At 49.4% G+C, this 26,684-nt stretch overlaps 1 protein-coding gene across 2 annotated transcripts in view; it reads right to left on the bottom strand.

Annotated features, from left to right (window-relative positions):
* Positions 1–208: 208 nt before the first annotated feature.
* The window catches only part of Fgd3 (FYVE, RhoGEF and PH domain containing 3), a 46,456-nt gene continuing 19,980 nt past the window's right edge, over positions 209–26,684 (bottom strand). For both annotated transcript variants that reach the window (XM_029468654.2, XM_021180574.3), the window contains exons 5-18: positions 24,922–25,058; positions 23,265–23,421; positions 19,324–19,462; positions 18,732–18,790; positions 17,586–17,732; positions 16,024–16,116; positions 15,063–15,142; positions 13,188–13,218; positions 12,494–12,601; positions 11,271–11,333; positions 5,926–6,048; positions 4,296–4,436; positions 2,256–2,396; positions 209–1,639 (exon numbers count right to left, since the gene is read on the bottom strand). In XM_029468654.2, coding sequence (XP_029324514.1) covers positions 1,388–1,639; positions 2,256–2,396; positions 4,296–4,436; positions 5,926–6,048; positions 11,271–11,333; positions 12,494–12,601; positions 13,188–13,218; positions 15,063–15,142; positions 16,024–16,116; positions 17,586–17,732; positions 18,732–18,790; positions 19,324–19,462; positions 23,265–23,421; positions 24,922–25,058 — 1,671 coding nt within the window. In that variant the 3' untranslated portion in view covers positions 209–1,387. The remainder of the gene's footprint in view (positions 1,640–2,255; positions 2,397–4,295; positions 4,437–5,925; positions 6,049–11,270; positions 11,334–12,493; positions 12,602–13,187; positions 13,219–15,062; positions 15,143–16,023; positions 16,117–17,585; positions 17,733–18,731; positions 18,791–19,323; positions 19,463–23,264; positions 23,422–24,921; positions 25,059–26,684) is intronic.

Genomic DNA, 26,684 nt, shown 5'->3' with positions numbered 1-26,684 from the left:
TATTTCACCTTACTTGTATCTTATCCACCTCACCCCTTCCCCTTCCACCTCACCCCTGATCCATCCACTTCACCCCTTCCTGGTCCACCTCACCCCTGCCTCATCCACCTCTCCCCTGCCCCATCCACTTCATGCCTGCCCCATTCACCTCACTGACCTCACCCTTCCCCCATCCACCTAGCCCCTGCCACATTCAACTCACCCCTACTCTGTCCACCTCGCCTCTGCTCCAAACCACTTTAATTCTACCCCATCATCCTTCCTTACCAGGACTCCCAACCCAGGCCCCCATTTCACTTGAGGCCCCACCTCATCTGTGTGTCCCAATGTCACCTATAACTAGCACCCATTTCTGGCTCTACACCTCCTCACCCCACCATGTAATTGCCCCTTATATCTGCCAGTTGTCCCCACAACAGAGCTGTGCTGATGCTAGAGAGCAAGGATCAGAACTCCATCACTGGTCTCTAAATTTCCTACTCCTTGCAAGGCAAACAGCCTCCTGAGCCCCATGACCTTTGTCACATCCCCACATCTTGAGTGACAGCACTCCCACCTTCCTGTCCAGCTTAGCTGCTCATCCACTACCTACAGTATCAGGGATGCAGAACTGCTCTGTAAGACAAGTGTGTGGTCTGTGCCATCTTGCCACCTTCGTCTACGTTCCTCCACAAGCCACCTGCCTTGAGGGGAGCCCGGTAAAGAGTGGGGTTGGAGGTGCCCAGGCTGCATTCACTTGCAGGCAGCCAGCATTTATTTATGCAGATAAGCATGGCACCTGCCCACAGAGGGACCAGTCTGAAACCTCACAAACCTGCCACACAGGGGTGAGGGTGGACCTCCCCGCAGCCTCTGAGTGTCTTTGTTTGGGAATGGTGGAGTAAGAAGGCCCTTGCTCCCTGCCCTACATGGGCTCAGCAGGAATAGCAGACAAGGAATGCTTCAGGAGAGGGCAATATAGAAGGGAAGCCCAGAGGAGCAGGTCATGGCCCAGGTCACACAGTGGATAGATGGACAATGGCCAGGTCAGGCCACAGACAGCTCTGCCTTTCCCAGAGTGACAGCACACCAGGTTGGGCATGATCACCCCTGGACAGTGCCCTTATGCCTTTGAGGACTGATGTCATCACTCAGTCTGCTTGGGTGACATTTGCTTTGTAGTGGCCGTTCTCCATGCTCTCACCACAATGCTGGCGCTGGAACCAGAAGCCCAACTCTTGTCTAAGGCTTGCTGAGTGATCTTGGACCCATAGCTACTCTTCTCTGGGCCATGTGGTCCATCCTCAGTGGTCACAGGAGTCCTTCATCCCTTCACTCGACTTCTAAGGTCACCCAGAAAAGAACACAGGCCAAATACAGTAGTGGGAAAGACAGTAGGAGACTCTGCTCATGGAGTGTCCGTGTCTGCTGGGGTCTGGGGCTGGGAGGCCCCTGGTCTGTCTCCGGCTGTGCCCCCATGTGCGGCAGTGCCCAGGGCTTTCAGCCAGCACTGCTGCAGCTTTGTGGAGGGGGCGCTCAGCCACCAGGTCTGTGAGCCCTGATGTAGCTTCCAGGCACATCCTGCCTCCAGCCCCTCCTCAGGGTCAGGCATCGTTATATTACAGCCAGAGAGTGGGATGCTATACAGCAGTCGGCCAGCCTGCAGGAAACAGAGAGGGTCAGTTGGGCCTCCAGCTCATGCCAGTGGCCACCCAAGCAGGCCAACATGCCCAGCCTTACACAGGGCAGCCTGCCACTAGAATAAGCTGCCCAACAGGCTCTCTCAGGTAGGTGCTGGGAGAGGCTCTCTTCATTTCAACAAACCTCACCAGGTGTTTTCCCTCTGAACTATGGCTTACCTCAGAAGCCCTGAGCCAGGGTAGGTGAGGCAAAATAACCCTAGGACTCAGCAACAGGAGTTGAGAGAGGAAAAGCAAGGCTCATCAGGGCCCAAATGCATCTATCTGCCTAAGATGTAGGAATGAAGGAAGATGTGAATGGATGACTATGAGTGGGAGGAGGGCCCAACCTCTGTGCCCCTGCCTATGCCTGGTCTCACTCTGGCTGTCTTACACACATTACAGGAACCTGTCTCCCATGAATGGGGTCCAGGGTGGCTCTGGACATTGGGAGAAGTTGAAGGCCAGGTCACATGGCTGGAGGGGATCAAGGAAATGGTCCAGACCTACTATGGGCACTTCAAGCTTGAGGCTCTGCACTATGGTAGCAGAGCCCCTCTCACAGCCCTGGGCATGAACAAGGACAGGGACACTTACCTGGCTGCCTGCCAGCAGGTCTAGCACCTGAGGATCTGATTCAGGGATGGCTGCCCACACTTCACTCCAGGCCGTACCATCGTCTGACAGATTCAGGGTACCGCAGAGCAGGCTGGGCCGAGGATCTACAGAGGGAGGCTTCTGGAGACAGAAAAAATAGGTCAGGGGTAGTCTCACCTGTAGTGATGTCTTTGTCCTCTGCAGAGGCTGGGGCTGGATCAGGGCCCATGCTTGGAAGGAGGTGACTACCACAGAGACATAGTTGAGGCCTGCATACAGGCTAGGGCCAGATTTTTAGGGTTCTAAGGGTTACTGGAGGCCAATATGTTCAAACAGTGCATGTGCTCTCAAGTGGGGTTTGGGGCTGTTCCCTCCCAAGCTAGGACAATGTAAAAGTATCAAGGGGAAGGCATGGTGATATGTGTTTATAATCTCAGCTTTCAGGAAGCTGAGTCAGGAGGATTGCAAATCTCAGGCTACATAGCAAGAATATATGTATATGTATATGTATATGTATATGTATATGTATATGTATATGTATATGTATATGTATATGTATATGTATATGTATATGTATATGTATATGTATATGTGTGTGGATGGATGGATAGATAGATAGATAGATAGATAGATAGATAGATAGATAGATAGATAGATGAAATTGAATAGCAGTTACAGAAATGTGGGTCACAGGGTGAAGGGACCAAGAGCATTACAGTCTTCGCCACACTACCCCACTCACCACATACACATGTACACACACACACTTTCCACATCACACACATGAGCACATCCACACCTCAAATACACATCTTATAGACCCTGCTTCTCTGTCCTTATGTGGCTTAGCGCTATCAATGGAAACAGGAACATTGTTCTGACACATTCTGTTGGAGGTAGTTCCCCCAAGATCCAGTGACCCTCCAAGGCCTTTTGTTATACCCTTAGGGCCCCCTGAATACACCTGAAGATTGAGAGTGCAGGGCAGAGACATGTCAGCAGATGGGGCCAGCAGGGCCTCACCATTGAGGCTACTGTAGCCTCAGTCCTTCACAGCCTTAGGTCCTTGATGTTCCAAGCAGACCTAGCAGCCAGGGTGGCAGGAGCTTTGGCAGTTTCTGACACCCAGCACCTTTGGGAGGGAGATTGACATTAGACTCCCAGGAGACAACAACTACATGCATGCAAGCTGGGCGTGGTGGCACACATCTTTAATCCCAGCACTCAGGAGGCAGAGGCAGGTGGATTTCTGAGTTTGAAGCCAGCCTGGTCTACAAAGTGAGTTCCAGGACAGCCAGAGCTACACAGAGAAACCCTGTCTCGAAAAATCAAAAAGAAGCAAACAAAAAACAAACTACATGCATGCAGTGGAGATAAAGGAGAATGTAGTTTTCCTGCAAAACGGAGGCTTCCTGTTCTTAAACGTCCCACTATTCTATAAAAGGGACTGTGTCCTTTAAGAAGGAAGGCTGGAGAAGCAGTAGTGGTGGAGGGGGAGCTGACCCTGCAGTTTTAACACAGCACACAGACAAACACAGACAGATACACACACACACATATGTACATACACACATACAAGACACACAGACAGACAGACAGACAGACAGACACATATACATACACAGACACACATACATATGCTCACACACATACAGACAGACACACACACACATATAAGACACATACAGACAGACACACACACAGACAAACACACACACATATATACACATATATACATGCACAGACACACACGCGCGCGCGCACACACACACACACAGCTGTCTGCCCTAAGGTGAAGAAGGTCCTCCATGGATCTCAGTGCCTAGATCTGGGGCAGTTTCACCTCCAGTCAGACCCAGAATGGACCAACACAAGTTTCCAGCTGACTCCTAGGTCTAAGTGGTTCCCAGGCGCTGACTAGCCTCTGAGATGTCTTTACACATGCACATGCTCCAAGCATCTTGCCCTGATTCTAGGCCTGTGGACCACCCTGAGACGTCCTCTGCGTCCATCCTGGTCCCAGGAACCAGGGACACCCACCTCTGCATTCTGTTTGAGCTCAGTGGGAGTCTCAGAGCTGGGGCTTGGAGGGACCAGGGGCTCTTCCAGGAAACACTCTCGGCAGACGCGGCTCTGCTTACTGTTCTCTGCCTTGAACTCTGAGCACTTTCTACAGATGACCTGAGAGACAAGAGGGTACCTTTGACCATGCATCCTGAGCAGATGAGAGGGGAAAAATCCTTGTCCTGGGATGCTGGAGGCCCCATCTGAGGGCAGGGAGTGACTTTAGTCTCCTTGAGTGCCCAGGGCCTGCTTGCCTTACCTAGACCGCTCAGAGTTCAAAAGCCCTATGCATAAGAAGAAAAGAGCATAGCCCACTTGCATAAGAAGACCCACAACACTGCCATCAAGAAAAGCACATTAGGCTGCAGCAATGGCTCAGGGATTAAGAGCACCGACTCATCATCATCATCGTCACCATCACCACCATCGTCCATCCACCAAAGATTCATTCTGTTATCCCTCCATTCCCCCCACCCCCTAGCCTGGTGAAATTTTATGAAAATGTAAAATCAGAGAACAACAGTCTTGATATCCTTGGAACAAAGAGCTTCAAGTAGTTCTGTGAGATACATAGCTTCTTTATATCCATCTCCTCCTGCTTCAATCCCTCCCCCAGATGCAACGTTGATATCTATGTCTAAAGATGCCTAAAGCATCAGTTCCTTCTTCAAGAATACTTTAAAGTTCAATGTTAAGCCATGACTCAGTTGCTCATTTTCAGGAGCAAGGACTTTGGGGCTGAGTGAGGTGGAACTGGTACACTTTGGGGACACCAGTCAGTGGTAGCCCCTTATTTCATGATCCCACCAAACCTTCTGCACCACTGAAGCACTCCCACCACAGCCAAGCCCTCCTTCTCCTGCCTCCATGGCCCCTTACACAAGCAGACATCGTCCCCTCGCTATCACAGGACAGAGACCACACCTCACACACTCCCTGCTGGGGCACTGAGGCTCCTGGGCTAATAGTTTTTTTGTTTTTTTTTTCAGCTAGAAGGAATGTTGCCAGCACCAGAGCTGCCCAGAGAGTAACTTTTACTTCAGAGGGACAGTCTCATGTTCCAGGGCATCTGCATCTAGGGGACAGTGCCTTGGTAAATGTGAAATGTCCCCCACAAGTGTCTCTCATATATGAGAACACTTGCTGGCTGGTGCTGTCTTGGAAGATTGTAGAAAGCACTGCTAGAGGAAGTGAGTCCCTCAGGTAAGGCATGATATTTGATAGCCCAGCCCCACTTCCTGTTTTCCTGACTGCAGATTCATCATGACCAGGTACCCTATAGCGCTGAATTGCCATGGCTTTCCTGCCGCAGTGGACTGTGTACCCTCAAACTGTGAGCGAAGATAAAGCCTTCTCCTATTACATTGATTCCTGTCAGGTATGGAGGTCATGGCAATGAGAAAAGTGGCTAATGCTGACAGGATCTAGAGGCAGCCTTGCAGGGAAGACTGCTGTATGGCTCGCAGAGCCCACCAGCTGTGCACAGTACTCTCAAGAAGTGCATTCCACCCTGCACCCTGTGGCCCACTTATGAGGACCTGTGAAGACGCAGTGAATGGCCACCTGGCCCGTAGGATCTACTCCCTCCCTCCTGCCCCATGCTCACCTCTCCACACAGCTTGCAGCGATACCTCCTCTTGGTGATGGAGTTGAAGGTCTCACCACAGCTCTTACACCCGGGCTTCTCTTTGTCACGTCTTGTTTTAGAGGACGACTTTCTGGACTCGATCTATAAGGAGGCAAGTGACCATCATCAGCTTCTGAGAATGAGCACAGGATAGCACCGTGGGATGGATAGCCACGGGTGTGGAGGGTTAGCTAAGGATTCTGCAAGTGGCCATGCATGCCCAGAGCCAGAGTGGATGCTGCAGAGGGGAAGAGGTGGCTGCACCCCCTTCCTATCCCAGTGCATCATGTATCACGCCTGAAGTAAGGTTCCAAGAGGGCAAGACAGCTTGGCCAGTGTGGCCTTATCTGGTGCGTCTGAGAAAAGACCATCGTGAAGTCAAGCTGGAGGGAAGAGAGGTGTGGACAGGAGTCTGCACGGATGGCATATGCTGCCAGAGATTGGGGTGTTCCTGACTGCAGCCCAGAATGATCACGTGGTCCCTAGATCCTGAGTGTCATCCTTCGCCCCCTCACATGCCTATTCTGTGTTGGACACTTGGGAACAGGCACACCACATACATAAACACACATGTGCACCCACATGCCTGAGTGGCAATCCTACAGAAACACCCTAGAGGGCATGTGAGAAAACCAAGGCATCTGAGGCTGTGTTCAACTTTGACCTCTTGCTGTGTCTCCTGCAGCACTGCCTTCTTCTAGTTTGTGAGTCCTTGCTCTGAGGACAAAGGTGGGAGATGGCTTTGACCTCCTTCTGTGATGCACCTTGTCCTCGGGCCCATTGTCAGGGCTTTGTGTGCAGTGGGTGGAGGACTGTCATTCCATACCTGACATGCAAAGCCCTCACTCTCAAGGGCTCTGAGTCTTCCTGCATATGGAGACACACCCCTCACCTAGCCTCAGGGACCCCCAGTCCTATACAAGACTTTCCAATTATACCCTCCTCTATTGCTGAGGGATCCAAGTGTTCATTGAGACAGAGAGGGTGGGAGAGTCTAGTGCAAGAAGAAAAGAAACAGCTGAAAGAAGACAGAAGAGGGGAAGATGACCATCCTTGGGTCCGCCATAGCCCCTCAGCCTCACCCTCTGGCCCACCTTCTTAAGTCCATGCCCCCTTTTTCTTTCGAGGAATCTAAATGTCAAAGTGGAAGAATTAAACGGCCACCAGATAGTCCTGACATGTGGTGGCTCTTGGGGACCTCAGGCAGAGACCCCAGCTATTATTCCCACAAGGTAGTTGAGAATGCAGGAGACTCTGGGGATCAGCAGGACACCATGGCAGGACATTTGGGGATGGAGGAATGGCTGAGATAATCTGGAGTGTGGCTAAGAGCTCAGGCCCTTGGACCAATGGGGCTCAGATAAAGGGAAGGTCCTGAGGCAAAGATCTTTAAGACCAGTGTCATGGATTCCCGCAGCTACTTTCATTTAGTAAGCTTCATTTGATCAGGACAGAGTTGCCCAGTTTTGTGCTCAGACAAGAGCTTTAGTCCCGTACTGCTCCCAAGATGCCGAGGTCCACTGCAGCCCACCCTTCATGTGACTTGATGTCCAGCCATGCCATCCACAACACAAGAGGCCTGGTTAGATATGCAGGTCACAGATGATCAGATAGCGAAGGCAGGAGGACACACATGAACATCTACAGCATGCTAACGTCAACCTGGAAACTGTTCTCCACTGAGGGTCAATACAGTGAGTTTCTCCATGTCTCTGCTTTGGCAGGTACAGAATGGGGCCTTATGAAGAAAAGGAAGTTCCGGTATCATAGGGTTGGGGGGATGGGGGTTGGGGGGAATGGTTGGAGGGAAGCAATTGGCTTGTGGGTTATCAGGAGCGATGCTTTGATGGAATCTTGGATGGCTCTGTGTGTCACTCAAAGTACATCTGGAGCTCTGGATGGGGAATTTCAGATTCTTAAGTGTGAGTGAATGAGTGTGTGTGTGTGTGTGTGTGTGTGTGTGTACAACTTTGGTTAAGAACAACTAGATTTTTTACTTTTTTCTTTTTCCTTTTGGCTTTTCCAGACAGGGTTTCTTATGTGTAGCCCTGGCTCTTCCTGGAACTCATTCTGTAGACCAGGCTAGCCTCAAACTCAGAGGTTCACCTGCCTCTGCCTCCTTAGTGCTGGGATTAAAGGCGTGCGCTGCCACCACCACCTGGCATTGATTTTTACTCTTAACAGAACGAGGAAGCCTTTGAATTCTGCAAGGATGCTTACAAAACTTCCCAGATGTGGTTTGGCCCTCTTAGGAAAGAGGGGCTGACAGAGGCTGTTGGGTGGAAGACACCTAGACACAGGACACAAACCCGGTACACTGAAGGGTTTTGTTCCCTCTCCAGACATGCTAAGAAGTCTGTCACCCAAGGCCAAACACGTCTGATTAAGAATGAAACCTTGTTTTTGAGCAGTGTGTAGGTTTCCTCTGTGGTGTACCCCATCATGACACTCAGTGCGGGTCCGCAGATGACTCTGAACCGTCACTGAAATCTTAGCTTGGCTTAGCTCTGCTCAGGGGAAAAGTCAACAAGGAAGCACAAGGCCATACTCTACTGGAATATCGATTGCTGTGGATCTGTTTGCTAGAGGAAGGGCTGGCCCCAGCTTGGTCCGGTAAGGGAAAAGGAAGAGGGACACCAGAACTGGACACTGGGCAGCTGTGGGGTGAATGTTGTCAACCTTCAAGAGGCTGCTTCCTGGAGCAGATGCAGGAAAAAGGAAGAGGGGCAGACCAGGCATCAAATATGTCCATGGTACCCAGCAGGTCTAGTGACCATACCCTGATCAAGGCAGGCCCTGAGTGTGGTTTGAGGTCTTGACTCTGGGCCTCCCAGCTGTCTCTTCCCAATCAAAGGAGATGGGAAGCCAGCAAGAGCAGCCTGCATTAGGTTACCACAGCGCTTCCCCACCTCTCTCCCAGAGGACAGTGAGGCTAGGGTATGCATCACTGGCTTCAACCCAAAGCAAACTCCACTCCCCTCCAGCTTCATCCTCCTAATCTTGGTGCTGACGCTCAGCGCAGCTGTGAGACATCTCACTCATAGGCACCACCGCTAATGCTCTTGGGGCAGTTCTAGGTACCACTGATCCTTTAAACAGTCCCCATCTCTACCCCGAATCCCTGCCTGCTGGCACTACCAGGAGCATGTAGCTTCCCTCACCAGGATCTGTGGGCTCAGTCCCAGAGATTCCATAAACAAAGAACTAGCTTTCCTGGGTCTGGATGCCCTAGCCATCAGTTGGTTACAAGCAATGCCTCCATAGGTCCATCCCAGGGCCTGGACAGTTCAGGAACAGAGTCCAAGGCATCATGAGTGAAAGAAATGGTCATGGATACCCTCCCTGGCTGAAAGATGTGGGGCTGGCTTGGGAGTGTTTCAGACTGTGTTCAGGAGATGCTCAGTCTGACTTGACCAGGTGACATGCATTCCTTGGGAAGCTCAACTGTGAGGCAGCCACAACCTCAACCCATAAGCATCAGGAAAGAGACAATCAGGATTGCATGGGTCTGGCTAAGGCCAACCGCATACATCTACGTTAGCAACTCGGAAGGTTGACACTAGGTTATGTGGTGTGTGATTGGGAGGTATTTCTGAGGGACCCTGGGACAAGCCATGGGGCTTCCTGGATGTAGGCAAAGCTGACAGTGGGTCCAGAGGCCCAGGTCTGGTGGAGCCAGGGGAGGCCAGTAGGTGGCAGGAAGCAGGCGCAAGCAGACTAGTGCAGGAAGCCACTGGGGTGTCAAGATGTTTATTTCCCTCTTGGCTGCCTGCACCACGTTCAGACTTCCTGCCTTCCAGTTTCAACAGAGTTCATCCTTAGGGTGCCTGTCTGCTCTGCAGGGGGCAGACAGCAGCAACATTCCAATTAGGGTCTCTCTCCTCTTGTCCAGTCCCCCTTTATTTCAGGAGTCCCCTTCTTCTTTCGCCATCATACCCCTGAAATGTTTCGGCCCTCCTTCAAGCTTCACAAGCATTCTCAAGGTTGGCTGACACGTGGCCAGCCTGAACTCACACTACTGAGGGACCTGGGGAAGCTGTGGTCACAAGGAAGGGGAACAGCAATATATTCAGGTCCACCCTGACAGGCCTTGGCCCCATAATGCCTGTGCACTGAGACCAATGCCACACCAGCCCTCCTCTGTTCTCTATGTCAGCTGGCTCCACCCACAGCCTGTCCCTCGCTTGCTTCAAGGCACCTCACCAGTGGATCTGGGTTCCTCTTTATGGGAACGAAAATCCAACAGTCATACCCTAACAAAGCCATATTCTCAGAGCTGCAGGGCTGAGTCACCAGCTGTTCTGAGTCCCACTCTTTCCTGTCTCCAACGCAAGGAGATCTGGGCTCTGCATGAACAACTGAAAGACAGAGACAGAGGAAAGAGACAGAAGCAGAGAAGGGTCATGGGAGACAGAGACAGTGTGGAAAAGAGACATAGAGACAGGATGGGAGACAAAGAGAAAAAGAGGGGAGGTAAAGATCAGGCACACTGGAGGCGGGGCAGGTGGGCAGAAGAGAACACAGCACTGTGTCCCAGGTTAGTGTCAATGGACCCGGGGAGAAGAGCCCATGTCCGGGATGGGTTAGAGACACCTTCCCTGGGTGGCACCTGTCACTCTCCCTAATTCATTAGTTCATCCAGGACCCAGCAAGATGCTAGGCAGTATTGTCATTCCGGGCTATACGTGAAGCTATGGCTCAGAGTTGTCCCGACCACTGTTGCCATGGGTGCTTGGAGATGCCAAGCCCCAAAGTGATGATGTAGCTCAGTTTCGGGTACTCAATCCAGAGCAAGCATGGGTATGTGCCTCAGACTATTAGACATCCCCAAATTAAAATAAAAACATCCTCCCAAGTTCCCATGATCGGTCTCTAGCAGACAGGTACATGAACCCAGCTGCCTGGCCCTGAGAACACACACACACACACACACACACACACACGGGGTGAGGGGAGCCCCAGCTTCCTGAAAACCTACTCAGTGTGATGGATGAACCTGTCTTTACACTGCTGCCACACAGAGCTGGCATCTCTTTCCTGCACATGTTATCAAGGTGAAATTTACACACAGCGAGCTCATAAGTATTCACACAGAGATCAGATGATACACAAGGTTGTGCAATCTCCACTAACAGGCTCCTGGTGGCCTCCACCCCCTGGTACTCAAGTCACCAGTACCTGGCCTCAGTATAGCCTCACATCTGCATTCCTGGGCCCACAGGAGAGGGCAAGCCGACTCCTGGATCCTCACTCTCCGGCCTGCCTTGCTCTCATCTCCCCAAGCATCTCCCACTCCTGTTAATACCTGGATGTGGGTCACTCACCCCGGGAGCACCCCCATTACTGTCAGCTACCCCTGCAGGTTCCACAGAGCTGGCACTCATGACCTGGAAGAGAATAGAGATGGAGTGTGAGGTGGTTTCCTCCTCGCACGGCACACCCTGGGTAGCAGAAGACATTTTCTCCAGCTATCACCCTGTGCATTGAGGGATAGTGCCCATGAGACGACTGGTCTAATAAATGCTGGGACTCCGGGAGCCACACCTGAACTGAGGACACCTGGGTGTCATAAGGTGAGGCTGACTTGGATCACCCTAATTCAGATACTGAAAATCACACATACTGGAAGCATGAGGTGGTGGTCCCTAAGGATGCTCTATTCACCCTTGTGGTCTGTGAAGAGAGTCTGCAGGCTTCCTAATGCCCCATGCCCGGCTGACTAACAACTGCCTGCTCTGTACCCTTGGCCTCAAAGTCATTTGCCCTCAGGGAGCTTGCAGGATCCTTCCTTCAAAGAGTGCTAACTTTTCATAAAAATACATCCAGGAAGCAGAAAATTGGGAGCAAAACATAAGGAATAAGCAGACCCTCTGAGGACAGGAGGACCGTCAGCTGGAGGTGGGGACAGACTGAGAAGTTAAGGTGTGCCAGCTGTTCCCTCCAGATGCACCTGGTGAGGGCAAGCAAAGCAGTCAGTGAAGGTGGAAGGAGTGGGTAGCTGGGAGGTAGGGCACACCCCTAGTTCCTGTCAGTTATGTCTTCTTGTAGCTCTGGGGTGACCTCATAGGGGATGCAGAATAAAATAGCCCTACCCATGGTACTACCGGCAGAGGGCTTTGAGTTGACTCCTCAGGGGTGCAGGGGCATTTGGAGAGAAAAATATAACCACAAAAAGACATCCACTTGCTGTTCAAAGTGGAGTGTAAGAAGGGCACCATGACCTGAGGATGTCACCTCTGTGGCGCGGTGGCCCGGGAGTGTCACCGAGTCCCTGAGCCTCCGGTTCTGTAGGAAGAAGATAAGGTCCCTCAATGCTCATGTCTCCCTTGCTGAAGGTACAAAGATGACAAACAGCACTAAAGGAATGCTTCCTCTACACGGACAATAACCTGCAAGGCAGCAGGTTTGTCGGGTGCCAGTGGAGATCAGTACCAGGCCAGCAGGGGACTGTGCGTTCATTCGTTCGAGGTGTTTGAATCATCTCCCTAGGCCTCTCTCCCTGGCCAAGAGCTGACTCCCACTCCCCCCCCCCCCCCCGCTGACTCACGGGCTGGTCTGGAGACAGGCTGGGCTCCTCATCCTGGCTACAGGCTCCGCCGAAGGCCCTGAAGGTCTCACTCTTCTGTTTGTGCTTCTCCACGGTGGCCTGAATGACCTGGACACACAGCAAAGCCACAGCACTGTCAGAGAGCCAGGGAAGGATGCTGAGAGCTGAGTCCAAGTATCCATAGAACACCCCTGGTCATTCTATCCTGACTCTCTGCTTTGGATCCAACAAGACCAAAGAGACTGATTCCAGAAAGACAACACCTAGCCGGAGGCCCCTCATGGCTCTGTCCTGTCCCTTACTTGTGGAAAGGGGACTCAAACAATTAAATGCATTGAAAGGCTTGTGGAACCTGAAAGCATGTATGAAGGCACCCATGGTCACTGCCTCCCTTGAGACATGAAGACAGGCAGTTAGGGAAGAGTTCCTGGGCCACGTGGCCCAACGTGAAGCAGCCATACTAAAATAATATCAGGATGTAAGCCATACTCAGTGATCCAAATCTGAATCCCGGCCTTCAGGATACCAAGGCAGGAGGGTTGAGGGTTTGCAGCCAGTGTCAGTTACTAGCAAAACCCTATCTCAAAAACACAAGAGCTGCGGCTGTAGCTCAGCAGCAGAGGACTTGCTGGACAGGCCCCCAGACTCTTTGATCCATGGGAGGGAGAGAGAGAACAAACTTGTGAAGCTTCACCTGAATCCATTCTTTCTTCTCTTCTTCTGTCCTACAAAGACAAAATCAGTAGCTCAGCAATCCATCCTTGGATATGCCCTGTGTGGCTCCCTAGCCACTCACTGCCTTGTAACTGCAACTCCGGGCTGGAAAGGTAGTTTCAGTGTTCAGAACATGTGTGACCCAATTAGGGCCAGGCTCATCTTGCAGATGAACATCATCCTGGACCCTGGCAGGTGATTACAAAGTTCTCACTCCATAGGTGGAACGTAACCAATTGGATTTCCTACACACAGCCAATGAGAGCTCAAGCTCAGAGGATAATGTGACCTGATAGAGCAGACATACCACAGGCTGACCGGGAGCTCCTCTCAGAAGTACATCTCTCAGGGGCAGAAAAAGCCTCTGTGCGTATGTGCACAAAAGGTTAAGCATGGGGACCGTTCACAGTCTACACAGTTTGCAGAAATGAGACTCAAGCTGTCAGCATGGGACCCTGTGATGATTTTCCCCACTTTGCTTTTTCCAGACAGGGTTTCCCTATGTAGCCCTGGTTGTCCTGGAACTCACTTTGCAGACCAGGCTGGCCTTGAACTCAGAGAACTGCCTACCTCTGCCTCCTAAGTGCTAGGATTAAAGGAGTGTGCCACCACACCTGGTCCCTGGTTATTGATTTAAAAAAAAACACATTAGTTTATTTAATTTATTTTTGTGTATATGTAGGGGTGTGAGTGACACCTACAGAGGTCAGTGGGCAACTCCCAGGAGTTGACTTTTTATTTCTACCAGCCGGTGCCACCAAAGGATGGCACTCACAATACCAGGCTTAGCGGTGGGTGCTTCTGCCCACTAAGCTGTCTCATTGGTTCCCCACCATAATATTGGTGGGGATCGTGCAGTTCTGGGAAATATGTGAAGGAAAGCAGGAAAAATGTTATGGGAAATAGGATGAATCCTGACACACTGACTGAAAGCAGCAAGGTGAAGGACTGCTGTCCTGGCCCCCCCCCCCTTTTTTTTTTTTTGGTTGCACTGAGACTAGGGGGATTATCTAGGAAGAGGAACATTAGTCGAGGGAGTGCCTCCATCAGATTGGCCTGTAGGCAAGTCTATGGGGCATTCTCTTGCTTAATGACTGATGTGAGAACAGCCAGAATACTGTGGGTGGTGCCACCCCTTGGCAGGCAGTCCTGGGTCCTATAAGAAAGCAGGCTGAGCAAGCCATGGGGTGCAAGGCAGTAAGTAGTCAGGTTCCACGATTTCAGTTCCTGCTTCCAGGTTCCTGCCCTGACTTCCTTCAGTGGTGGATGTGACCTGGAAGTGTAAGTGACATGAACCCTTTCTCCATAAGTTGATTTCAGTCATAGCAATAGAGACCATAACCAAGACACGTGCTGTTTGTAATAGCCACGTTTGAGCATGTGTGTATACATGTTCATGTGTGTGCATGTGTGTAGAGGACAGAGGCCGATATTGTGTGTCTTCCTCAATCACTGTTCACCTCACTTTTTGATACAGAACTTCTTACTGAACTTGGGGCTCATTAATTCTACTAGGGTGGCTAGAGAGCCAGCCTCCAGAACCTGCCTGGCTCCCCGTCTCCACAGCCCTGGGATTACAAACACACACTGCTGTGTCTGGCTTTTTATGCGCTAGGAATCTGAACTCAGGTCCTTGTGCCATGTGCCAAGCTCTTTACCCACTGAGACATCTTCCCATCTTTGATTTAAACATTCGTGCGCACACATGTGCACGTGCACAGACACACACACACACACACACACACACACACACACACACTGAATATATTGAAAGGTTATTGCATTCAGTAAAAGAAACGATCCGCTATAGTCTCTGGTCAAAGATGTTCCTGCAGCTGCAGCTGCTGTGCCATACCGAGTCTGAAGCTCCAGGGACCTTTTCCTTCCTGTTATGATGAATGTGCAGGCTGCGTTTGGTTTCACAATATCTTGCACCTGCAGAACACAGAACACAGAACAGAGCACATGAGTACAGGTCACCATGTTAGCTGGTCTTTAGCACACATCCAAGCTCTGTGATTCAGAGGTTTTATTTATTTATTTATTTATCCCGTGGAAGTATCAGAGTGACTCTACAGGCTCCCAGATCTATAACGTCGGGATTCTGAGGCTCAGGAGAAGAACAGACCACTGGTCTTGCCCATACAGAGCTGGGCCTCAGGCTCTGTGTTTAGACTGCTGCTTGGCAAAATCAGGCCTCCTTTAGTAGTTGTCCCCAGGCACCCCTGACCCAGCCTTTCCCTTCCAGCATGCAGGGCTTTGCCTCCCAACACAGCCACACACCCCTTGGGAGGGATGAAAATCATATAAGATGCTTGACTCTGTCCTTCAGCAGGTGCTTGAGCCCACATGGGCAGGTGCGTGGTGAGTTTAAAGGTGTGCGCCCAGAGAGAATTGATGGAGTAGTGTCATGTCCTTGTAGGCTCTCAGATTTAACACTCTTCCATCAGCACAAAACCACAGGCCAGAAGAGTAGGCCCACACTCCATTCTGAATTTATCACCCGAATTTCACTTCTAGATCTTTAACTGGGTCTTAAGTCCTGTCCTCACGAAGTGACAGCCTACCTTGTGTCTATGTGACCCCCATGGCTGTGAACTTTATAGTCTCAACCTCCTATTCTCTTCAACCTGAGGTCATCAGAGACTTGGCAGAAAGTATACTCTAAGACCATGGGGAACACTGTCCACTCAAGGCTAGTATACCAGGACCAAGATGTTGTCTCAGAATTCTCTGAGCTGCAGAGGTGGCCTTCAAAATTATCCCTTATTGTACCCCTCCCAAGGCATAAGAGAAGGAGAGAGGGACCCGCTCACCTGGAGATCAGAGATGTCCATTTTCTCCCGTACACTGAGCTTCTGGCCCATGAGCCTCAGTTTGGGTACACAGTAGAGCATCACATTGTTGAACTGTAAGAAAGAGGTCATGGGGAGTGGTGTCCCAGGGAGCCCCTCACAAGGGACCCATACAAGCTTTATTTAATGTCATAAAGTAAAACATATAATTTTAAAAGATGCACACACGCCTTTAAGCACAAGGCTCAAGAAGCACATTCTGAGCCTATCATGGACAGCAATGGTCCCACTAGATACCAGAGACTAACAAACAAAAGCCCAGTTCCAGGAATGGGTTATGTCTTTTGGAGTTGTTGGCCATTGAGATCCCATAAACACCAAATAGTCCAGGCTACTGCTAATGTTCTTGGTTTACCCTCCAGAACTTGGTGATAAGATGCTACTGCTGCAAATACCATATATTTAGTCATAGAACATGGAGAATTCAAGTCAGAATTGACCCAAAAGCTTCAACCCCACTGGATAGCTTCTATAGTGCTGAAAGATGCTATACATTTAACCAGAGGAGAGACATAAGCATACATCATACCCAGATGTGAATCCTGTAAAGTTACAATAACAACTGGCCCAGCAAGACTCACCCGCTGGTACAATAGAGGCATGAATGTCATGGGAGTGACCAATCACTTTCTGATTGGATTTAAGCTCCATTCCACAAGATAAACCCCCTATCTAGTGCTATTATTCAGACAAAAAACTGTGGCTAGGTATGTCATAGAAACTTGCAGGGCTGGAGAGATGGCTCAGTGGTTTAGAACTCTGACTGCTCTTCCACAGGTCCTGAGTTCAATTCCCAGCAATCACATGGCATCTTACAACCATCTGAAATGGGATCTGATGCCCCCTTCTGATGTGTCTGAAGATAGCTACATTGTACTTATATACATAAAAAATAAAAAATAATAAACATATCCTGAGTGTGTGAATGTGAAAAAAAAAGGAAACTTGCAAAGATATAGCTACTTATTCAAGAGTAGAGGCTGGCCTAATGAGTGTAGTTCAGTGATCAGGTGTTTGCCTAACAAATGTAAGGCCTTGGGAAGAACCAAGAAGAGGAAGAAGAGGAGGAAGGAGAAGAAGAGGAGGAAGGAGAAAAAGAGGAGGAGGTAGGGGGAAAAGTAGCTATAGAAAAAGAAACTGTGTCTCTTCCTGTATGTAAGGTACTTGAATGGATCTCCCACTATAACTCCTTCCTTTCTTTTCTCCCCCTCTAAACTGGAGCACGGTTCTGGGGACAGTTGAGATCTTGATGTTTGGCTACAATTCTCTATATTTTGGTTGCTGGATACTCCTTAATTGCAACCGAGGTAGATAAAAAAGAATAGAAATGCTGGATATATGGAACATAAATATTAGATGCTTCCAGAAACCAGTGCAGCATCATTAGCAAGAGAGATAGCCCAAAAAAACCTATCTGGAAAGCTACAGAAGAACCTCCTCCTTGTGCTTCTGAATCTTTCCAGTTCTATCCAGGGTCTGAGAAGGCAGATGAGGAAGTTCTGTGCCATGGCTGGCTGGCTCACCAGGAAGAGATATCGGTCCTGAGTGGTGCCATTCTTGGCTGATAACTTCTGGATGTTGCCCTCCTTGATCAGCTCATTGGCTGGGTTAACGATGTCCTCTTCCCCACCCAGCTGCTCATACACCTTTAAGAGCTTGTGCATTTTCTCCTGCAAAAGACACAAGATCAGGCACCTGCAAGATCACAAAACCTAGGGAACTGCCATGGACCCAGAGGTGAGCAAAGCCATGCTCTGCAACCATCACCCAGAGTCCACTGTAACAATGAAATAACTTCCAGTGAAAAGGGAGGAAAACACAGGGAGACATTTGAGCTGGGTATGAAAGGGTAACTAGAAGCTCATCACTCAGAAACTAATAAGTCACAAACCTCTGCTGCTATGTGCCAGAGGCTGTTCTATGCCATTCATATTTTAATTATTTAATTCTGACACATACTCTGCGAAATAAATGTCATGGCTATCCCCAATTTATAGACAAGGAAACTGAAGCATGCAGGAATCAGTTGAGTCGCTATGATCCAGACTGGGCTAATCTACATGTTACTTTCCCCAAGCCTGGTTGGGGAAACCTAATGGCCAAAGATACAATGGGGATAAAGTTAACAGCTCGTGGTTCTAACTCTTGGTTAGAATTCAACACTAGTCAACGTAGAACCGAGCCTGTAGGGACTTTGACAATAGCAACATTGGCTGGGGCTAGACCAGTTGTGATTTCTACTTGTGTACCTAAAAGTAAGTTGGTCAGGCTGGCCCTTCTTTGTATGGATGCATAGATGCTAATGGACCAAACAGCACAGGATGCATGGGACCCTAGAGGGTGAGGAAAAACCCATGACCTTGCAGGAACTGGCAGGTATATAGAAGAATCAGGTGTCATTATGGCATGTCCTGGGGAGGTGGAACATGCATCTGGCTTGCATTGGGAATGTGGGCATAAACCTACCTGGTTTGTACAGAGAGAGGCTGAGCATGTACTTATTATTAGGGGGTACTGGGATATGCACTTGGCATGTCTTGGGGAGACTGGTATACATGTGCTCACTGACAGGGCCCACCTGGAACCAGGGGTGAAGGCACTTGCTTATATGGTCCACCTCCTCCCTCTCCCTGCATAGTCTTTGCTTCCCTGCAGCAATCTGAACTCACCATCTTCCTAATGGCAGCATTGGAGTGGTCAGCAGCTGTGGAGATGAGCTCCAGGGACCCTGCGTGAGGAGAACTGAGTGAGCCTTGGGCAACGTGGTAATGCAGCAAGTTCTCACTGGAGAGGCTGACATTGATGATGCTATCTTCCAGTGGGAGACCTTGCTCCTGCACTTGGCCTTTCTCGGGGTGCCCAGACTGCTCCAGAGATTTGGCACAGAGAAGGAACAAGGCCCAAAACCATTTGCTGAGCCTGTGGGGCCAACACCAAGTGAGACCCCCAGCTCTCTTACACAGTACCCAGCCCTGTGCTGCTGGCCAGTTACATTGTTCATGACTCCTGAAATAGGAACACCATCACTGAGGGGCCCATTGTTGGGCCTCAGGTCTGGATGGAGCCAGTGTTTGGCAGTGCCTTCCCCAGATAGCATTCTCCCAGGTGAGAGGAAAAGACTAAATCACTTTCCTAGTTATTAGTCACTCTGTCTCTATCTCTGTCTGTCTGTCTCTATCTCTCTCCCCTCTGTCTTCCCATGTGTGTCTCAGTCTTCTCCAGAGACCCCCTCTCCCCAGCCCTACAGCCACCTCCACTTACTCTCTGCATCCTTCCGGTCTGGGGCATCCCCGGGGAGCCTCTTTAGGTAGTCCTTGAGCAGCAGCTCATAGCGGGGGACCCTCTGCACAGGCTCCAGCATGTGATGCTGCAGTGTTAAGTTCCCACACACCTCCTGCTTCTGGGTGGACAGAAAGCACACATAGGGTCACCATAGGGTCTTGCCCCTGCTACTGGCCACCACAGTCCCCAGAGGCTGCCTGGGGCTTTCTGGTTTTCAAGACATGATTGACATAGACCACATCTTATAGCTGGGGAAATGGAGGCTCAAAGGTGCCTAATGATAGAGGAACTGGAACTCTCTGGGTGGGCAGGCTTGGGTTGAAGAAAACAAGGTCAAGATACTGCCTCCTCCTATGAGAGTCATTAAGACTCATACTCTACCTCGTCCCCTCAGATCTACCTCCTCTCTGTCAGGTGCAGGGTAACTGTGCCTAACTTCCCCAGTAACAGTCCTCATGCCTAGAAGCTGCTGGGTGTCCTTCTGTAGAGTCCCTGCATGATGAATGACAGAGAGAGCAGGTGACTGCTGCAACCCTACCCCTGCACTGTCCCTGGCTCTCTACACCTCCCCTCCTCCCTCTAGATTCCAGCTCCCCCACCCTTGCCACACTTCAGTGCCTTCATGCTGCAGACAGCAGCAGTTCACATCCTTCATCCTGCACACAAGTCTACCTGCGACAATGCTAGCAATCTGTTACCTCTATGCTCACCTTGGGCTCTCTGCCATGCTGCCTGGTTCTTCTGCCTGCTAACAGCTGAGAGAGCCCACCATTTCTCCTGCTGTCCGCTGCCCTGCCCCCTAGCAACTTCAGGATCCCAGACACCCACACCTTCCTCAGGCCCCAGAACAAAAATTCTGTTGGAGATGGACCCAGAACAGTCTAGGGTCCAACAGGGTCTAGGGATTTGGACTCCGGTCTTTGTACTTACACTGAAACACTTTAACCACCAGCAATCTTCTCAGTCCCTAAACAATGAGTTTTCATTTTGTTTTGTTTGTTTGTTTGTTTGTTTGTTTGTTTGTTTTTGGAGACCGAGTCTCTCTGTTTAACAGATCCCTGGCTAACCTGGACTCTATTCATAGACCAAGCTGTCCTTGAACTCACAGAGATCAGCCTGCCTCTGCCTTCCACGTACTTGGATTAAAGGCATACACCACCACCCCTGGCTTTTTTTTTTTTTAAATGAAGTTTGTACTTAAGTTAAAAAAAAATTCTGAGTATTGGTGCTGGAAAGAGGGCTCAAAGGTTAAGAACATTTAAAGCTTAATTCTAACAACTACATGACTAGCAACCATTGGTAACTCTAGTTTCAGAGTTTCTGACATCCTCTTCTAACCACGCTGGAGCACCAGACATGCACACAGTTCATAAACATACATGCAGACAAAACACTCAGACACAGAAAATAAAATCTAAAAGAAGTCTGAGTGTCATGTGCTCATTTGAGACTCCAGTGCTGGGGAGGCAGAGATAACCAGGTATCATTGGCCAGTTAGCCTAGCAGAGTCACTGAGCTCTGGGTTCAACGAAAGACTCAGCCTCAAAAATCAGATGGGAAGAGTTAGAAGACACTCAACACTGACATCTGACCTCGGATATGCACATACGCAAATATGAGCATACAGACACCTATGTACACAGGCATATATCACACAGACAAATTGTTTCAAGCAAGCTATTTCCTGGCTGTTCCCAGGGCTTCAAAGCATCTCCCTGCTAGAAACTTAAGAATAGAGGCAAGGGGGTGGGGCAGGGGGAAGATTTTGCTCCAGAGAAGTTCACACGGAGGCACAGCCTAAATTGAATCATGGATAAACCACAGATAATCCCAAAACTAAGAGGCAGTAGCCAATTCCCTCAAGAGGACAAGGGCAGAGCCTGTCCTCGAGGGAAGGACTCGACCTGATAATGAGAACAGTGTGTGTCCTAGTTTGGCTTACGAACCACAAAGAGAAAAAAGGCAAAGAAAAATTGCAAGTGCATCAACCAACCGGGATAGCTGGCGACTGTGGGGCTGTGAGGAGACAGTGCTGTGACAGCCGTGTGGGGTTCCTGATTTCAGTCACCATGTGGGCGAGTGGGAGACACTCTCCCTCACACTTGGTGATGAGGGCAGCAGTGTCTGCAGAAGAGTTTCCAAAGACAACGGCCATCGTATGTGCTTAGAGATAAAAGTAAGTGGGGCAGAATGTGATGTCTGTAGGCTTTGTCTCTGTGTGGTTACTCCTGGGTATGCTGTGTGCATGAGTATCTCTGGCTGAAACTAGATCTCATCTAGGCTTGCTCATCAGCCCAGAATTACCTGTCTCCATGACTACCCTCAGCCCCACGTACTAGGGTTCAGACACATGCCATCATACCTGTGTTACCTTGTGTTAGACATCCAAACTCAGGCTCTCAGCTCCTTTCTCTAGCCTTAAGTTGATCACCTTACAAATCCTTGGTAAATGTCTGAATGTCTTTAAGACTTATAATTTAAAATAGGCTTTGGATTAAGCAAAAGCATTTCCCTCCAGAGACCAAGGGAAACGAGATGGTCATTTGATCCCATTTTGTCCAGGTCTAGGCTTCTCAGCCGTGGACATTTATGAAGGAGAATTTTCTATTGGGGGTCAGCCTGTGCACCGTAGACCTGCCCCAGATACTACCCTCCAGGTACCGAAGCAATAGCAGTGTCAGTAGACACTGATCAGGTCTTGGCAGAGAATGTCTGAATTGTGCTGAGGCCAAGGGGCAGAACCTTGGGTGTGTTTAGTAGGAACCATCCCCAGGTGGCGCCCATTGTTCAGGGACTGCATAGTACTGAGGTAGCCAATGCACAAAACTGTCATCCCAACCCCAGAGGTGTCTTGTCACCCTAGGACCTGCTGGACCCAAGAACCTGGTCTGCTCTATGTGGACAGGAACAGTGGCCTGGGCTCAGGCTGAACACTGCCCTGCTCTCTGGAGGGAGAGCTGTCCATGGATCTCCGCAGCACAGATGAGTCTCATGCTTATGTGAGAGTTTAGTGTCATAGTGTCTCCAGAGGACTGGCCTGGGGGACAGTGTAGCTGCTCAAGCATGAGGAACTGAACACAACCCCAGAACCCATGTAGAAACCCCCAGGTATGCTGATGCAGGCTTGCAATGCCCAACGCTCTGTAAGCTGGGTGTGGAGGTACACACTTTTGTAATCCTAGCTCACAGGAGGTGGAGACCTGAGAGTCTGAAGTTCAAGGTCATCCTTGGCTATATAGGAAGTTCAAAGCCAGCCAGATCTAGAGACTTTGTTTTATTGTTATTGTAGTGGTGGTGGGATTTTTGATTTTGTTGTTTGTTTTGTTTGGTCTTACTATGGTCTTACTATGTAGTGCTGTCTGGTCTGGAACTTGCTATATAGACTGGTCTGGCCTCAAACTCACAAAGATTTGATTGCCTCTGTCTTCTGAGTGTAGAGATTAAAGGCATGTGCCTTGCCTGAGACTTTGTCTGTGGTGGTTTGAATATGCTTGGTCTATAGGAAGTGCTACTATTAAGAGGTGTGGCCTTATTGGAGGATGTATATAGCCTTGTTGGAGGAAGTGTGTCACTGTGGGGGAGGTGGACTTTGGCGGTCTCCTCCTATGCTCAAGATCTGCCCAGTATGGGAGACACAGTCCTCTTCTAACTGCCTTCAGATCAAGATATAGACCTCTCTGCTTCTTCTCTAGCACCATGTCTGCCTGTATGCTGCCATGCTTCCTGCCTTGATGATAATGGACTAAACCTCTGAAACTGTAAGCCAGCCCCAATTCAATGTTTTCTTTTATAAGAGATGCCTTGGTCATGGTGTCTCTTCATAGCAATAAAACCCAAACTAAGACACTATGCTTAAAAAAAAAAAAAAAAAAAAAAACTTTTTGAAGTTAAAAAAAAAAAAAGTGTGTATGCCACACTACCTGGATGGTGTGGATGACATCCTTAAACTGCGGAGAACGCTGGGTCCAAGTGCTCACCAGCCCCATCGCTCTGTCAAAGTTCTTGACATACTCGCCATACATCTTCAGGAATGGAGCCAGTTTCTGCAGGATGTCTCCGAGGCGAGGGTTTGTATCCCTGTGTGGAGAAGCACGGTCACTGGATGAGGAATCTAGGTGGCATGGTGTTGATGCCTTGTCCTATGGTGCTAAGCACATTGGTCACTCTCTCTGAATGTTTCCCCATCCCACCACATACACTGTCTCTAAACACCTTGACAGCACAGGCTGGGGACCAGTGCCCATAGAGAAGGACTTAGCAATAGTGCTGTCCTTGAGAGGCAGGCCACAGTTATCAAAGATGGTCAGTGAAGTGTCATTCTAAGTGACAGAGTAGAAATGGTGGGTCTACACACTACCACCAAAGCCAGGGAGAGAAGAGGACTTGGCAGGACCAGTGATTAAAACTTCTGAATAAACTGAGTAAAGAAATAAATTCTAGGAAGCAAACATCATAATCATGATTGTACAGTTATTTCCTCTATGTTAAAACATCCCCTCCAGAAGGGAGGCTCCATAAAACTCAGGAAGTAAAACCTACCAGGCTCAGGAAGTGATCGAAACTTCAGGAAGTTCCTGAAACTTACAAGATTCACAAGACCTCTTCCCAAGGTCATATAAGCACTCACAATTGCATAGGAGAAATTTTTCCACTCCACCAGGCTGCCCTCAAGCTGTGAGGGAACTCCAGGAATGCTGCTTTTGTGAGTCCTTCCCTGCTGTGGCCACCTTTAAGTCACTCCAGTAAGCCCAGTGCTTAAGTAACCTCAGAAAACTCACTGTTTCAACTAAGCTGGGATTGGATATTTATTTATTTAATTTTTGGTCTGTAACTGGTGCCCTGTCTTGGGTGAATAGATGTTGTTCATACCTCCACAGGAAAAACCATCGTCATAATTTCTGATCTTAGAACTCTCTTTTGGAGATTTATCCTTTGTAATTACAAAAAAAAAAAAAACAAAAAACAAAACAAAACAAAACAAAACAAAACAAAAAAAAAAAACAAAGGGAAAAAAGGCACAGACACAAAGCCACCACTTGGTACTCCTATGAAACTGTGCACAGGGTTTGATTTTATAACTTGAACAATTGGAGATGCAAGGCAAGAAGCTATGTGTCATCATTACAGGACTGAGGCAATCCTCTGTGAGCTTATGGTAGGGCCTCCAGGGTATGGAAGGAGAAGGCCTGTGCTACCAGACATGGACTTTGTCACCCAGCTCTAGCCACCTTGAGGACACAGTGCAACCTGTTCTGCAGCTTCTGAAGATTGACAAAGTGACCCAGCCACACACTGAGCAAAGGTAGATACAGACAAAGAGGGGAAACGAAACTATCAGCATCATGCATTGTTTCCCCTCCAGATGTCAAATCTCATCTAGATCCATAAACTCAAGAGACACCAAAGAGACATCAGTCATGGTCATGACCCAGGAAGAGATGGAGCTGGGGTTACCTGGAAGGGAAGGGAGACACCCAGTCCTCCATGACAAGGACCCCACCCCCAAGAACCTGCCAGGGTTCCAGGCAGACAAACTGGAGTTTAGGGTCCCTTTGGGTGGGCATGGACCAGGCTTACCACTCCTCTGTGATCCTCTTCTGCAGCTCGGGCAGGAGGAACTGCCCATGGAAGCAGTAGATGGAAGAGATGTTCGAGAAGATGCCGGTGGTGACTTCCAGAGGGATCCCTGCTTCTGTCAGCTTGGTACAGAAAACCTGAGCACAGAGAGGCCACTGAGTGTGAGTGACTCAGACGCCTGCCACATAAGTGGGTTCTTGGGCTTCTTGTCTGTGTAGTGTGTGTGTGTGTGTGTATGTATGTATGTATAGTGTGTGTGAATGAATGTGGTATATGTGTGTGTAATGCATACACATGTGTGTGTATAGTTTTATGTAGGAGAGTATGTAGTGTGTGTGTGTGGTATGTGTGTCTGTGTAGTGTATGTGTTTGTATGTGTGGTGAGTGTGTGTGGATGTGGTGCATGTGTGTGTGTAGTGCATACACCTGTGTGTGTGTACATGTGTGTGTAGTTTTATATGTGTATAGGACAGTATGTGTGTGATGTGTGTGTGTGTGTGTGTAGTGCACACACCTGTGTATGTGTGTGTAGAAGCTGTCACTCCTCACCACATTCTCTTGAGGCAGGGTTTAGAGCTAGGTCAGCAACCATCAGATCCCAGCAAACCCTTCTGCCTTTGCACCTCCGTGGTGCTGGGGTTGCAGGTGTGCACTTTAAAGGATCTGTTTACTTTATGCTTATGAGTGCTTTGTGTGAGTTATGTCTGTGTCCCACGTGTGTGCCTTGTGCATCAGAGCCTCTGGAACTGGAGTTACAGATGGTTGTGAAGCCCTGTGTTGGCACTAGAGACCAAACCCAGACAGATCTTCTGAAGATCAACCAGTGCCTCCAACAGCTAAGTCATTGCTCCAGCTCCCAAGAGTGCACTTTTTACATGGGTCCTGAGATTCAAACACAGGCTTATACAGAAAATACTCTTCAATGTTTGTAATGACTAGTTTCAGTGTCATCTGAAAATAGGCAACCTCAGTTGAGAAATTGTCTCCATAAGATCCTGCCATAGGGCATTTTTCTTAATTAGTGATTGAAGGGGGAGGGCCCAGCCCAGCCCACTGTGGGTGATACCATCCCTGGGTTGATGGTCAGGGTGCTCTAAGAAAGCAGGTTAAGTAAACCATGGGAGCAAGCCAGTAAGCAGCACCCCTCCATGGCCTCTGCATCAGCTCCTGCCTCCAGGTTCCTGCCCTATGAGTTCCTGTCCTGACTCCCTCCAATGATGGACTATGATGTGGAAGTGTACGCCAAATGAACTCTTTCTTTTGCAACTTTCTTGTTCCACCACAGCAACAGTAACCCTAGGACACCCTCTTACCTACCAAGTCCTCTCTCTAGCCCCACTTAGGTTTTCTTACTGAACATCAGAGCTAGAATCCTCCAGCTTGCAGGTGAGGATCAGGGCTGAGGTAGGAGCAGCTCCTGAGGATGGGTTGGGACATCTGTCTGCCTCACCTTCTCAGGCTTGTGAGGTGCAGGTGGAAGTCACCCCCACCCCCCACTATCCACCCCCCACCCCCAATGCAGGCCTTGTTCTCCTGGGGCTGTATTTCCTGTGGTAGGGATCTTCCCACTTCCTCATGAGCAGGGATGCAGAGCACCCACTGGCCCAGCTATGGATGTTTTGTGTGTGTGCACTTGCATACGGCAATAGGTGTACACCTGACTGTGGAGGCTGGAGAACAATTTCAGGTGCCTTCCTCGGGTATCATTCATCTTGGGTTTGTTTGTTTGTTTGGACAAGGTCTTTCCACTAAACCTTAATCTT

The sequence above is a fragment of the Mus caroli genome, unplaced genomic scaffold (genome assembly GCF_978045245.1).
Source record: "Mus caroli unplaced genomic scaffold, Mus_caroli_1 scaffold_15, whole genome shotgun sequence".
Taxonomy (NCBI): Eukaryota; Metazoa; Chordata; class Mammalia; order Rodentia; family Muridae; genus Mus; species Mus caroli.
Note: the sequence above shows the minus strand (reverse complement) of the source record. Positions and strands in the feature narration are given on the sequence as shown.